General features: G+C 44.1%; 1 protein-coding gene across 1 annotated transcript in view; it reads right to left on the bottom strand.

The window, feature by feature from the left end:
- GCGR (glucagon receptor) overlaps nt 1-12,506 on the bottom strand; it is a 177,195-nt gene that overhangs the window by 32,687 nt on the left and 132,002 nt on the right. The window contains exons 8-9 of the mRNA XM_069755776.1: nt 11,644-11,797; nt 1,220-1,280 (exon numbers count right to left, since the gene is read on the bottom strand). Of these exons, the coding sequence (XP_069611877.1) occupies nt 1,220-1,280; nt 11,644-11,797 (215 nt within the window). The remainder of the gene's footprint in view (nt 1-1,219; nt 1,281-11,643; nt 11,798-12,506) is intronic.

The following is a 12,506-nucleotide window of genomic DNA, read 5'->3' as shown; positions in this document are numbered from 1 at the left end:
TTGGTCTGTGCATCTGACTTGGGGCATCCTCAGGCGCAGGCTCAAAAGCCACCGAGGGTCAGAGCCAGTTCAATTACCAGATTAGTGGGGGTGATTCTTAGGGATCCCACTAGTGTCTTGCAGCTGCACCTTGTGACTGCTAACAGGGTGCAGCATATTGTGTGACTCTGTGAATCAACAGAGCTCGCTACCATTTCACACTGGGTGAAGTCTAACCCACGTGTGAGCTAAGTGTCCATCCGCCATTACATAGCAGCAGGTACCATCTCTGCACGGTGGACCCCGGGCTGCGAATGCATCTCGTATCAATCTCTTTATTTTTTGGTGCGTTCCGCTAGCCCTAACATTCGGTATGTGTAATGCCTTGATATGTGCAAAAATAAAGGTCTACAAATGTAGTAAAAAATACTTTCTAAGTAATCTTGTATGTCTAAGTAAACTTGGGGCTATTCATAGACATAAGTCAATATTGACTAACAGTTGTTTCATTCTGAGGTGAATGTGCCGATTCTGTCCCAGTCTACACAGCAAAGCTGAAATGTTGCATGAAGAAAGTCAGTTTATTTTGTGGCCAGTGAGAAAAGTCAAATATTTCAGTATCACTACTCTCTGGGAAATGCAGAATTGTTATACATCCAGTGCATAATGAAGATTTGCAGTGGAGAGAAGTGCCAGATAATAGCTGTACTACAGATTCATGAGTTTCAAAGACGTTTGCTGACATTTGGCTCTGCTCCAGAGCTTCTCGGGAAATTGGCCAGTCCCTGTGACAAGCAGTAATGAGTCTTATCACCCGCAACAGCTTTTAAATAAACAGCCCTCATTTTATGTGAATCATCTTGCAACAGCATTACTTGTGATCCCGTCACTACTTCTCCGCTGATGTTATGTCACTGCTCGTACATGTTCTTACATATCTGAGTAACTATGGGGGCTGCAAACTTAACAATTGCTACCTGTGGACACACAGCCTTCCTGGATTTTTAACCTTTGATCGCATCTATTTAGATATGCTGCGGGCCATATTTAACGCATGTACTGTTGTTTTTTTATTAGCATTTTATTAGATAAAGATTTAGTTTACTTTATTTACTATTTAAGTAAAACGTTGACACTTTTAGGAATATATAGAAACCTTAAACATTTTTAATTCAGTTCATCCAGGATGAAAAAATATATATATATTTTTGTCCTCTACCAAAAAAATAAATGTACTTACATTACATTCTCATAGGTATATTTCACAGCCACCCAAGGAATGATGAATAAGAGAGGAGCACCTGTATAACACAATGAGACTAAATAAGTAATATAAATCCAAAGGACTGAGAAAGGATTTATTTTTAATTTCGTTAAATCAAGTTATTTTTATGGTGTTTCTGGGGTGGGCTAGTGATGACATGACTCCCTAAACCACTGATTGTGGAAACTTCACACTAGACCTCAAGCAGCTTGGATTGTCTATCTCTCCTCTCTTCCTCAAGATTCTGGGACCTTGATTTCCAAATGAAATCAAAATATACTTTCCTTGTGGAGTGTGTCAATGATTGCCTTCTGGACATCTGTCAAGTCGTCAGTCTTCCCCATGATTGTGGAGCCTACTAAAACAGACTAAGGGACCTTTTTAAATGCTTAGGAAGCCTTTGCAGGTGTTTTTGTTAATTATTCTAATTCACTGAGAAAATTACTTTTGGGTTGTCATAATCATCAACATTACCAGAAATAAACGCTTGATATAGATCACTCTGTCTGTAATGACTCTATAGAATATGAGTTTCACTTTTTGTATTGAAGAACTGAAACAAATAAACTTTTTGATGATATTCTAATTTTGTGAGAAGCACCTGTATATATGATATAAAGACAAACTCACATACACAAGCCTAAGTACCAATCTGGCAGAAGGGCTATTTCTGTGTCCTAGGACAACCCCATGGTGTCTCTGTTTTTATACTTTTACAGCGTTAGACATAAAACAAAAATGATGTTTGATCTGTGAAGCCCTCAGCAAAATGCAGCTAACTTTGTGGCAGCCGTTATTTAGGCTGTATAATGATACACACAGTGGATATGTATCAGAGCATTGCTGCTTGTGTGATCCCCTTCTGGGGCACAGATGGATTATAGGTCAAGTTCAGGGTGAATTTCTTAAAGTTCACAACAATTATATTATTGAAATAGAAGAATTCAAAGCCAAAGATTTGTGTACTCTTTCTAATTAGTTTGTCCAGCCATTTTAATTATTATGCATTGCCGGCAAATTCGTAAAATCAAGCACGCAGCACTGCGGACTCCATAGGAAACATTAGCAATAGAATAGAGATGCATTTTAGTTAAAAAAAAATCTTAAAAGCACATCATGCAATATCATGTTGCCTTAGGCTGGTTTCACATTTGCGTTTTTTGCCGCTGCATTTTTACCGCATATAAACAAACGCGTCGTGTTTTCCTATATTTAACATTAAAAATGCATGCGTTTCTTTTTGTTCGCGTTTGGCCGCGTTTGACGACGCATGCGTCTTTTTGTCGCTTGCGGCTTGGAGCAGAAATGCAACATGTAGTATTTTTAGAGGCGTCTATTTGCCGCCAGGAAACGCATGCATTCAATTGCGCACGGTTTGCGTAAAAAAAAGCATTGCTGTCTATGTAAACGCATGCGTTTTTAAGCACATGCGTTTGGTTGCGTTTTGAACGTATGCGTTTCAATAGAGAAAAACAAGTTTAGACACTGATAAGCCACCCCCCACCATCAAGGTGATAAAGGGATCCAAACCTTAACCCTAACCCTAGCCCTAACCCTAAGCCACCATTAAGGTGATAAAGGGATCCAAACCCTAACCCTAGCCCTAACCCTAACCCTAGCCCTAACCCTAGCCCTAACCCTAAGCCACCATCAAGGTGATAAAGGGATCCAAACCCTAACTCTAACCCTAGCCCTAACCCTAGCCCTAACCCTAACCCTAGCCCTAACTTTAGCCCTAACCCTAACCCTAGCCCTAACCCTAACCCTAGCCCTAACCCTAACCCTAGCCCTAACCCTAACCCTAACTCTAACCCTAGCCCTAACCCTAATGGGAAAATGGAAATAAATACATTTTTTTAATTTTTCCCTTACTAAGGAGTTGATGAAGGGGGTTTGATTTCTATTTATAAGCGGTTTTCTAGTGGATTTTTATGATTGGCAGCTGTCACACACTGAAAGACGCTTTTTGTTGTGAATTCTGTGGCTGAGTTCACTTCTGTGGTCACAAGTGGTATTGCAGTCTCTGGGCTTCCTCCCTCAGGTGTTTTGGTGAGCTCGTTGGCTGCCTTGCTATTTAGCTCCACCTGAGTCTGTCTTCCTTGCTCCTTGTCAATGTTCCAGTGTTGGATCTGAGCTACTGCATCTTTCCTTGGGCCTGCTGCTCTGCTAGATAAGTGCTTCTAGTTTGTTTTCTGTTTTTTCTGTCCAGCTTGCTATTAACTTTTGCTGGAAGCTCTGAGAAGCAAAGGGGTGCACCGCCGTGCTGTTAGTTCGGCACGGTGGGTCTTTTTGCCCCTTTGCGTGGTTTTCGTTTTAGGGTTTTTTTTAGACTGCATAGTTCTCTTTGCTATCCTCGCTCTGTCTAGAATATCGGGCCTCACTTTGCTGAATCTATTTCATTCCTACGTTTGTCTTTTCATCTTGCTAACAGTCATTATATGTGGGGGGCTGCCTATTCCTTTGGGGTATTTCTCTGAGGTAAGTCAGGCTTGTATTTCTATCTTCAGGCTAGTCAGCTCCTCAGGCAGTGCCGAGTTGCATAGGTAGTGATAGGCGCAATCCACTGCTGCTTATAGTTGTGTGAGGATAGATCAGGTACTGCAGTCTACAGAGATTCCACGTCTCAGAGCTCGTCCTATTGTTTTTGGTTATTGCCAGATCTCTGTATGTGCGCTGATTACTGCACGCTGTGTTGCCTGATTGCCAGCCATAACAGTACAAGGAGCCACACCAATGATTCCCAATAGAGGGAAAAAAGAAATCCTGACATCATTTTTTTTTCTTAGCTCTGTCTTCAGTCTTTTTTTTCCCCTAGACATTAGAGTGCTTCAGGACACAGCTGTGGACATGGATATTCAGGCTCTGTGCTCCTCAATGGATAATCTCGTTGTAAATGTACAAAAGATTCAAGATACTATTGATCAGAAATCGATGCTAGAACCAAGAATTCCGATTCCTGATTTGTTTTTTGGTGACAGAACTAAGTTCCTGAGCTTCAGAAATAATTGTAAGCTATTTTTGGCCTTGAAACCTCATTCTTCTGGTAATCCTATTCAACAGGTTTTGATTATTATTTCTTTTTTGCGCGGCGACCCACAGGACTGGGCGTTTTCTCTTGCACCAGGAGATTCTGCATTGAGTAATGTTGATGCATTTTTCCAGGCGCTGGGATTGCTTTACGATGAGCCTAATTCAGTGGATCAGGCTGAGAAAAATCTGCTGGCTTTATGCCAGGGTCAGGATGATGTAGAAGTATATTGTCAGAAATTTAGGAAGTGGTCAGTACTCACTCTGTGGAATGAATCTGCACTAGCGGCTTTGTTCAGAAAGGGTCTCTCTGAAGCTCTTAAGGATGTAATGGTGGGATTTCCTATGCCTGCTGGTTTGAATGAGTCTATGTCCTTGGCCATTCAGATCGGTCGTCGCTTGCGCGAGCGTAAATCTGTGCACCATCTGGCAGTATTGTCTGAGAGTAAACCTGAGCCTATGCAGTGCGACAGGACTATGACTAAAGTAGAACGGCAAGAACACAGACGTCTGAACAGACTGTGTTTCTATTGTGGTGATTCTACTCATGCTATTTCTAATTGTCCTAAACGCACTAGGCGGTTCGATAGCTCTGCTGTTATTGGTACTGTACAGTCCAAATTCCTTTTGTCCATTACCTTAATGTGCTCTTTGTCATCGTATTCTGTCATGGCGTTTGTGGATTCAGGCGCTGCCCTGAATCTGATGGATTTGGATTATGCTAAACGTTGTGGATTTTTCTTGGAGCCTTTGCGGTGTCCTATTCCGTTGAGAGGAATTGATGCTACACCTTTGGCCAAGAATAAGCCTCAGTACTGGGCCCAGCTGACCATGTGCATGGCTCCTGCACATCAGGAAGTTATTCGCTTTCTGGTACTGCATAATTTGCATGATGTGGTCGTGTTGGGGTTGCCATGGCTACAAACCCATAATCCAGTATTGGATTGGAACTCTATGTCGGTAACCAGCTGGGGTTGTCAGGGAGTACATGGTGATGTTCCATTTTTGTCTATTTCGTCATCCATTCCTTCTGACATCCCAGAGTTCTTGTCGGACTTTCAGGATGTATTTGAAGAGTCCAAGTCTGATGCCCTACCTCCGCATAGGAATTGTGATTGTGCTATCGATTTGATTCCTGGTAGTAAATTCCCTAAGGGTCGTTTATTTAATTTGTCCGTACCTGAACACACCGCTATGCGCAGTTATGTGAAGGAGTCCCTGGAGAAGGGACATATTCGCCCATCGTCGTCACCATTGGGAGCAGGGTTCTTTTTTGTAGCCAAGAAGGATGGTTCGCTAAGACCGTGTATTGATTACCGCCTTCTTAATAAGATCACTGTTAAGTTTCAGTATCCCTTGCCATTGATTTCTGACTTGTTTGCTCGGATTAAGGGGGCTAGTTGGTTTACTAAGATTGATCTTCGTGGTGCGTATAATCTGGTGAGAATCAGGCAGGGAGATGAATGGAAAACGGCATTTAATACGCCCGAGGGTCATTTTGAGTATCTGGTGATGCCGTTCGGACTTGCCAATGCTCCATCTGTTTTTCAGTCTTTTATGCATGACATTTTCCGTGAGTATCTGGATAAATTCTTGATTGTTTACTTGGATGACATTTTGATCTTCTCAGATGATTGGGAGTCTCATGTGAAGCAAGTCAGAATGGTTTTCCAGGTACTGCGTGCTAATTCCTTGTTCGTGAAGGGATCAAAGTGTCTCTTCGGTGTGCAGAAAGTTTCATTTTTGGGGTTCATCTTTTCCCCTTCTACTATCGAGATGGATCCGGTTAAGGTTCAGGCCATCCAGGATTGGACTCAGTCGACATCTCTAAAAAGTCTGCAGAAATTCCTGGGCTTTGCTAATTTTTATCGTCGCTTCATCTGTAATTTTTCTAGCATTGCCAGACCATTGACCGATTTGACCAAGAAGGGTGCTGATTTGGTTAATTGGTCTTCTGCTGCCGTGGAAGCTTTTCAGGAGTTGAAGCATCGTTTTTGCTGTGCCCCTGTGTTGTGTCAACCTGATGTTTCTCTTCCGTTCCAGGTCGAGGTTGATGCTTCTGAGATTGGTGCAGGGGCGGTTTTGTCACAGAGAGGTTCTGGTTGCTCAGTGTTCAAACCATGTGCTTTCTTTTCCAGGAAATTTTCTGCTGCTGAGCGTAATTATGATGTGGGCAACCGAGAGTTGCTGGCCATGAAGTGGGCATTCGAGGAGTGGCGTCATTGGCTTGAGGGTGCTAAGCATCGCGTGGTGGTATTGACTGATCATAAGAACCTTACTTATCTTGAGTCTGCCAAGCGCTTGAATCCTAGACAGGCCCGTTGGTCGTTATTTTTTGCTCGTTTTGATTTTGTGATTTCATACCTTCCGGGCTCTAAAAATGTGAAGGCGGATGCTCTGTCTAGGAGTTTTGTGCCCGACTCTCCGGGGTTATCTGAGCCGGCGAGTATCCTCAAGGAAGGAGTCATTGTGTCTGCCATCTCCCCTGATTTGCGGAGAGTGTTGCAGAAATTTCAGCCTAATAAACCTGATCGTTGTCCGGCCGAGAAACTGTTCGTCCCTGATAGGTGGACTAGTAAAGTTATCTCTGAACTTCATTGTTCGGTGCTGGCCGGTCATCCAGGAATCTTTGGTACCAGGGAGTTGGTTGCTAGATCCTTCTGGTGGCCATCTCTGTCACGGGATGTGCGTGCTTTTGTGCAGTCCTGTGGAATTTGTGCTAGGGCTAAGCCCTGCTGTTCACGTGCCAGTGGGTTGCTTTTGCCCTTGCCGGTCCCGAAGAGGCCTTGGACACATATTTCGATGGATTTCATTTCTGACCTTCCCGTTTCTCAAAAAATGTCGGTCATTTGGGTGGTCTGTGATCGCTTTTCTAAAATGGTCCATCTGGTGCCCTTGGTTAAATTGCCTTCCTCCTCTGATTTGGTGCCTTTGTTCTTCCAGCATGTGGTTCGTTTACATGGCATTCCTGAGAATATTGTTTCTGACAGAGGTTCCCAGTTTGTCTCGAGGTTCTGGCGAGCCTTTTGTGGTAGGATGGGCATTGACCTATCTTTCTCCTCGGCCTTCCATCCTCAGACTAATGGCCAGACCGAACGAACCAATCAGACCTTGGAAACATATCTGAGATGTTTTGTTTCCGCTGACCAGGATGATTGGGTGTCATTTTTGCCGTTGGCTGAGTTCGCCCTTAATAATCGGGCCAGCTCGGCTACCTTGGTCTCTCCATTTTTCTGCAATTCTGGGTTCCATCCTCGTTTCTCTTCAGGACAGGTTGAGTCTTCGGACTGTCCTGGTGTGGATTCTGTGGTGGACAGGTTGCAGCAGATCTGGACTCAGGTAGTGGACAATTTGACCTTGTCCCAGGAGAAGGCTCAGCTTTTCGCTAATCGCAGACGCCGTGTGGGACCCCGACTTCGTGTTGGGGATCTGGTTTGGTTATCTTCTCGTCATATTCCTATGAAGGTTTCCTCTCCTAAATTTAAACCTCGTTTTATTGGTCCGTATAGGATTTCTGAGATTCTCAATCCGGTGTCTTTTCGTCTGACCCTCCCAGACTCCTTTTCCATACATAATGTATTCCATAGGTCGTTGTTGAGGAGATACGTGGCACCTATGGTTCCATCTGTGGAGCCTCCTGCCCCTGTTTTGGTGGAGGGGGAATTGGAGTATATTGTGGAGAAGATTTTGGATTCTCGTGTCTCTAGACGGAAACTCCAGTATCTGGTCAAATGGAGGGGTTATGCTCAGGAAGATAATTCCTGGGTTTTTGCCTCTGATGTCCATGCCCCAGATCTTGTTCGTGCCTGTCATGTGGCTCATCCTGGTCGGCCTGGGGGTTCTGGTGAGGGTTCGGTGACCCCTCCTCAAGGGGGGGGTACTGTTGTGAATTCTGTGGCTGAGTTCACTTCTGTGGTCACAAGTGGTATTGCAGTCTCTGGGCTTCCTCCCTCAGGTGTTTTGGTGAGCTCGTTGGCTGCCTTGCTATTTAGCTCCACCTGAGTCTGTCTTCCTTGCTCCTTGTCAATGTTCCAGTGTTGGATCTGAGCTACTGCATCTTTCCTTGGGCCTGCTGCTCTGCTAGATAAGTGCTTCTAGTTTGTTTTCTGTTTTTTCTGTCCAGCTTGCTATTAACTTTTGCTGGAAGCTCTGAGAAGCAAAGGGGTGCACCGCCGTGCTGTTAGTTCGGCACGGTGGGTCTTTTTGCCCCTTTGCGTGGTTTTCGTTTTAGGGTTTTTTGTAGACTGCATAGTTCTCTTTGCTATCCTCGCTCTGTCTAGAATATCGGGCCTCACTTTGCTGAATCTATTTCATTCCTACGTTTGTCTTTTCATCTTGCTAACAGTCATTATATGTGGGGGGCTGCCTATTCCTTTGGGGTATTTCTCTGAGGTAAGTCAGGCTTGTATTTCTATCTTCAGGCTAGTCAGCTCCTCAGGCAGTGCCGAGTTGCATAGGTAGTGATAGGCGCAATCCACTGCTGCTTATAGTTGTGTGAGGATAGATCAGGTACTGCAGTCTACAGAGATTCCACGTCTCAGAGCTCGTCCTATTGTTTTTGGTTATTGCCAGATCTCTGTATGTGCGCTGATTACTGCACGCTGTGTTGCCTGATTGCCAGCCATAACAGCTTTTTAGTCCAAAAAATATTTTTTGCGTTACCACATTTTGAGAGCTACAGTATTTCCATATTTTGGTCCACAGAGTCATGTGAGGTCTTGTTTTTTGTGGGACGAGTTGACATTTTTATTGGTAACATTTTCGGGCACGTGACATTTTTGATTGCTTTTTTTTATTCCGATTTTTGTGAAGCAGAATGAACAAAAACCAGCTTGTGAAATTTCCCATCATGCGTACCAAAAAGGCAAACGCAGGCAAAAACACATGTAAACGCGTACAAACGCGGCATTTTTTTAACCGCATGCGACAACACATGAGTCTAAAAAACGCAGCGTTTGTACGCGTTTACATGCGTTTTTTTCACCACTTGCGGATGCATTTTAAACGCTGCGGATTTAAACGCAAATGTGAAACCAGCCTTAGGTTTAGTTCCCACGATTAGATTTTGCTGAGTTTTTGTACTGGGAATTTTTGCTGTGCCAAAAACGCAGTTTGTTACAGTTCTAGTAAAGTGGAGGGGATTTATAGACATCTTGTGCCCACTGTGTTATTTTTTTCATGCAGCGTAAACTCACCTGCGGTGTGTATTTTAAACACACAACATACTGAGTTTTATGTTGCAGGTTTTTCCCATAAAATTGCATTAGATGCGGACATGCTAAAATTCCACAGGTAGAAATCATGTGTAACCTGCACATGACGCTATCAATAAAGTTTTATCAAATCAAAATACCAGGAAGTATAAAAAAGTAGCTTTATGTAAAACCTGACATGTCAAAAAGAGACAAAAAAACACAGCATTAAAAACATAATAAAAGCACATGTAAAAAATGTAATAAAACACGAATGAAAAAAATGCGTTACCTAATTTACCTCATTAGTGCAGAAATGCTGCAGAAAATCTGAAACATTAAAAACTGACCAAAAACTCATCGTAGGAACATAGCCTTATGGCAGCATTTCCAGTCATGACAGTATACCTTTGCATAAAGGGAAGGCCATAAAAAACCTATGCTACTTGGTCAAGCTATGTTTTATTCAAAATATTTAACCTCATTCATACTGAATGGATGCCCATATTCATGCTCCAAAATGTGGTGGTGAAGGACACTGCAGAACCATGAAGTCTGTCCACGCAGTATAGAAACAAGAAGCTCATCAAGAATCTCGCAGAGATTTTATTGTGATTGTCTATATATTTTTTTTTGCTATATATCTGCTGCACTCTTATTTAGGTTTGGTTATTTTCACGATAGGATCTGGGATGGCAATCCATGTGATCACCCATGTGATGGCAGCTGGATAATCCAGCCAAGCTGGTAGACCTCTCCACCCACCATTACCAGTAGTGACTATGCAGCGCCCCAGAGACCTGGTCGTTGCAGTAACGTTGCTCTGCCACTAAGGGGAGTGATGGTACGTCTGATGGCACTAAAGGAGTTCTTCTGACCAGGTATCACCAGCACACATTACACTTCACACTCCGGCCACTAGGGGGAGAAAAAGGTTTTATTTATTAGGCCACTCCTCACACTGGTAAAACTAGGGGTTGGATAGGAAGTTAGTGAGAAGCTGACTGGGTTGGATTCAGGCAACATCCCGTCGCAGGGGGTGTTGCAGGGAGAAGATTCAGGGGGGTCCCTGTCAGGCATGGGAACCTGGCAGGTACCTAGCGACAAGAACAGAACGTTACAGAACCGCGCCTGCACTACCCACGGTGGTATCCTAAGAAAGAGACATGAAGCGAAGGATATTGTGGACAGTGAGAAACGAGATCAAGCACAAAGGAGAGCCAGTAGGAGTAGTGCCCGGAGAACGGCAACATCCTACTGAGGCGCGTAGCCGGTGCCCGGAACACCGAGGAAGTGACTGACTTTATGCCTTACTTCAAATACCGCAGGACCGTTAATCATAGGTTGGCTGTCTACCTTACATCACCTAAGCAGACATAGGGGGCAACGCGTGGAGAGGGGCATCTCTAGGGTCCCGGAAGAGCTCCGAGCCTACCCGTCAAACGGGTGCGTCCTAGCCATAACATACTGGGGGACAGAAAATTAGAAAGAACTGGAACGAATTAGAATGAACGAGAATAGAAGTTGTGAGGACTATCCCGAATGCTCAGCAGGGAAGCACTACAACACACAGGCGCTAGAAGTAGGCAACGATTTCCACCTGCAAAGGGAACTCTGGATGTGCCTTCGGACCGGCCAGTCTCAGACAGCCCTGTTAACTGTGCTCTGGATTGCGGATCCTGAAGTCTTCAGTAAAGAGGTAAAGAGACTGCAACCCTGTGTCCTCGTTATTGTCTGCACCTCACACCATCACCATCCATCTTACTGGGAAACCCTGGGGACCTACTTCACCTGTGGGAAGGTATACCATCTAGCTGCCATCACATCACCCCAGTGGACCCCAAGCAGCGTCGGTCACCCTGACCGAACACCACAGGTGGCGTCACAAACCCTTGACAGACTCGTATCACCTTTCATTGGGCGCCCCTTAGCAGGGTCACGGACCGGGTCCAGCCACCGTGACATCCCCAGAACTGAGCCAGCAGAGGACCGGTACCGAGTAACCCGCGACCCTGCGTCTGGGGGCGCTCCAACTACAACTTCTCAGAGAGTGGCAATGTTGCCTTCTGTATGGCATCTAGATACTACATAGGAAGGGTACTTCACCACTACATTTTTGATACTAGTAGCTTTGTAGTCTTGTAGGACAAATCAATAGGTCTGCATGGCTTCCTTACTCACCCCATCCGATGCAAACATACAGAGCAAAGTAGCTTCTCTCTGAAAACACAGATAAGACCAGAAGGTTGTGTAGGTATATCCCTTCCACCAACAGCCAGCAGTAGTTAGCAATAATTCCATATTGCATGAGAACAGAAGCAGCTCGACAACCAGCCTGGGAATTTGTGGGTAAAAAGGGTAGAAAGTAAAAATGTTATATGGATGACCAGAGTACATATAGATGCTAAAAGTAATAAGTGCTTGCTCATGTGGAAGGCAGGTGACTGCATTTTTAATTTTGGAGGCAGCTTCCTAAGCTGTTGAATTACTCATGTGTGGGAGGTTTATCATCATCTACACTTCCTGTCTGATATGGTACCATCGTGGATGGGAATCACTACAATCATCTCCCATGACTTGATCCATCTCTGATTAGAGGTCATTTATTAAACCAGAAAGTAGATAATATTTAAAGTTTATCCTCTGTTCATCAAAGGGGTGTTCTGATATCTAGAATGACCTTAATAAATGTCTATTTTTAAATACTAAGCATTTCTTTGAAGTTTGCCTAATGATAAAACACCCAACACTTCTCCGTACCCTGCTAATTCCAAAATGTGCTTTTTTACATCACTTCTGGTGACGTTTCTTTTCAGAGGATTCTCAAATGAGGCATAATCTGGAGGCAGGGGCTGCATTCACTTCTCTGCAGCATCTATCACATGCCCGCTGAAATCGGATGTTATCATAGGGTGATGTTGTGGTCACTTACTACAGTTTCTTTGATCGCTGCCATCTGAAGATGTCCTTAATCCATGCCAATGAAAGAACATGTGGCAAGTGACCACAGTGCCTCACCCTGATGACATCCTGCTCCAGGCGGT

The sequence above is a fragment of the Ranitomeya imitator genome, chromosome 2, assembly GCF_032444005.1.
Source record: "Ranitomeya imitator isolate aRanImi1 chromosome 2, aRanImi1.pri, whole genome shotgun sequence".
Classification (NCBI taxonomy): domain Eukaryota; kingdom Metazoa; phylum Chordata; class Amphibia; order Anura; family Dendrobatidae; genus Ranitomeya; species Ranitomeya imitator.
The sequence above is the reverse complement of the archived record's forward strand: the minus strand, read 5'-3'. Positions and strand labels throughout refer to the sequence as shown.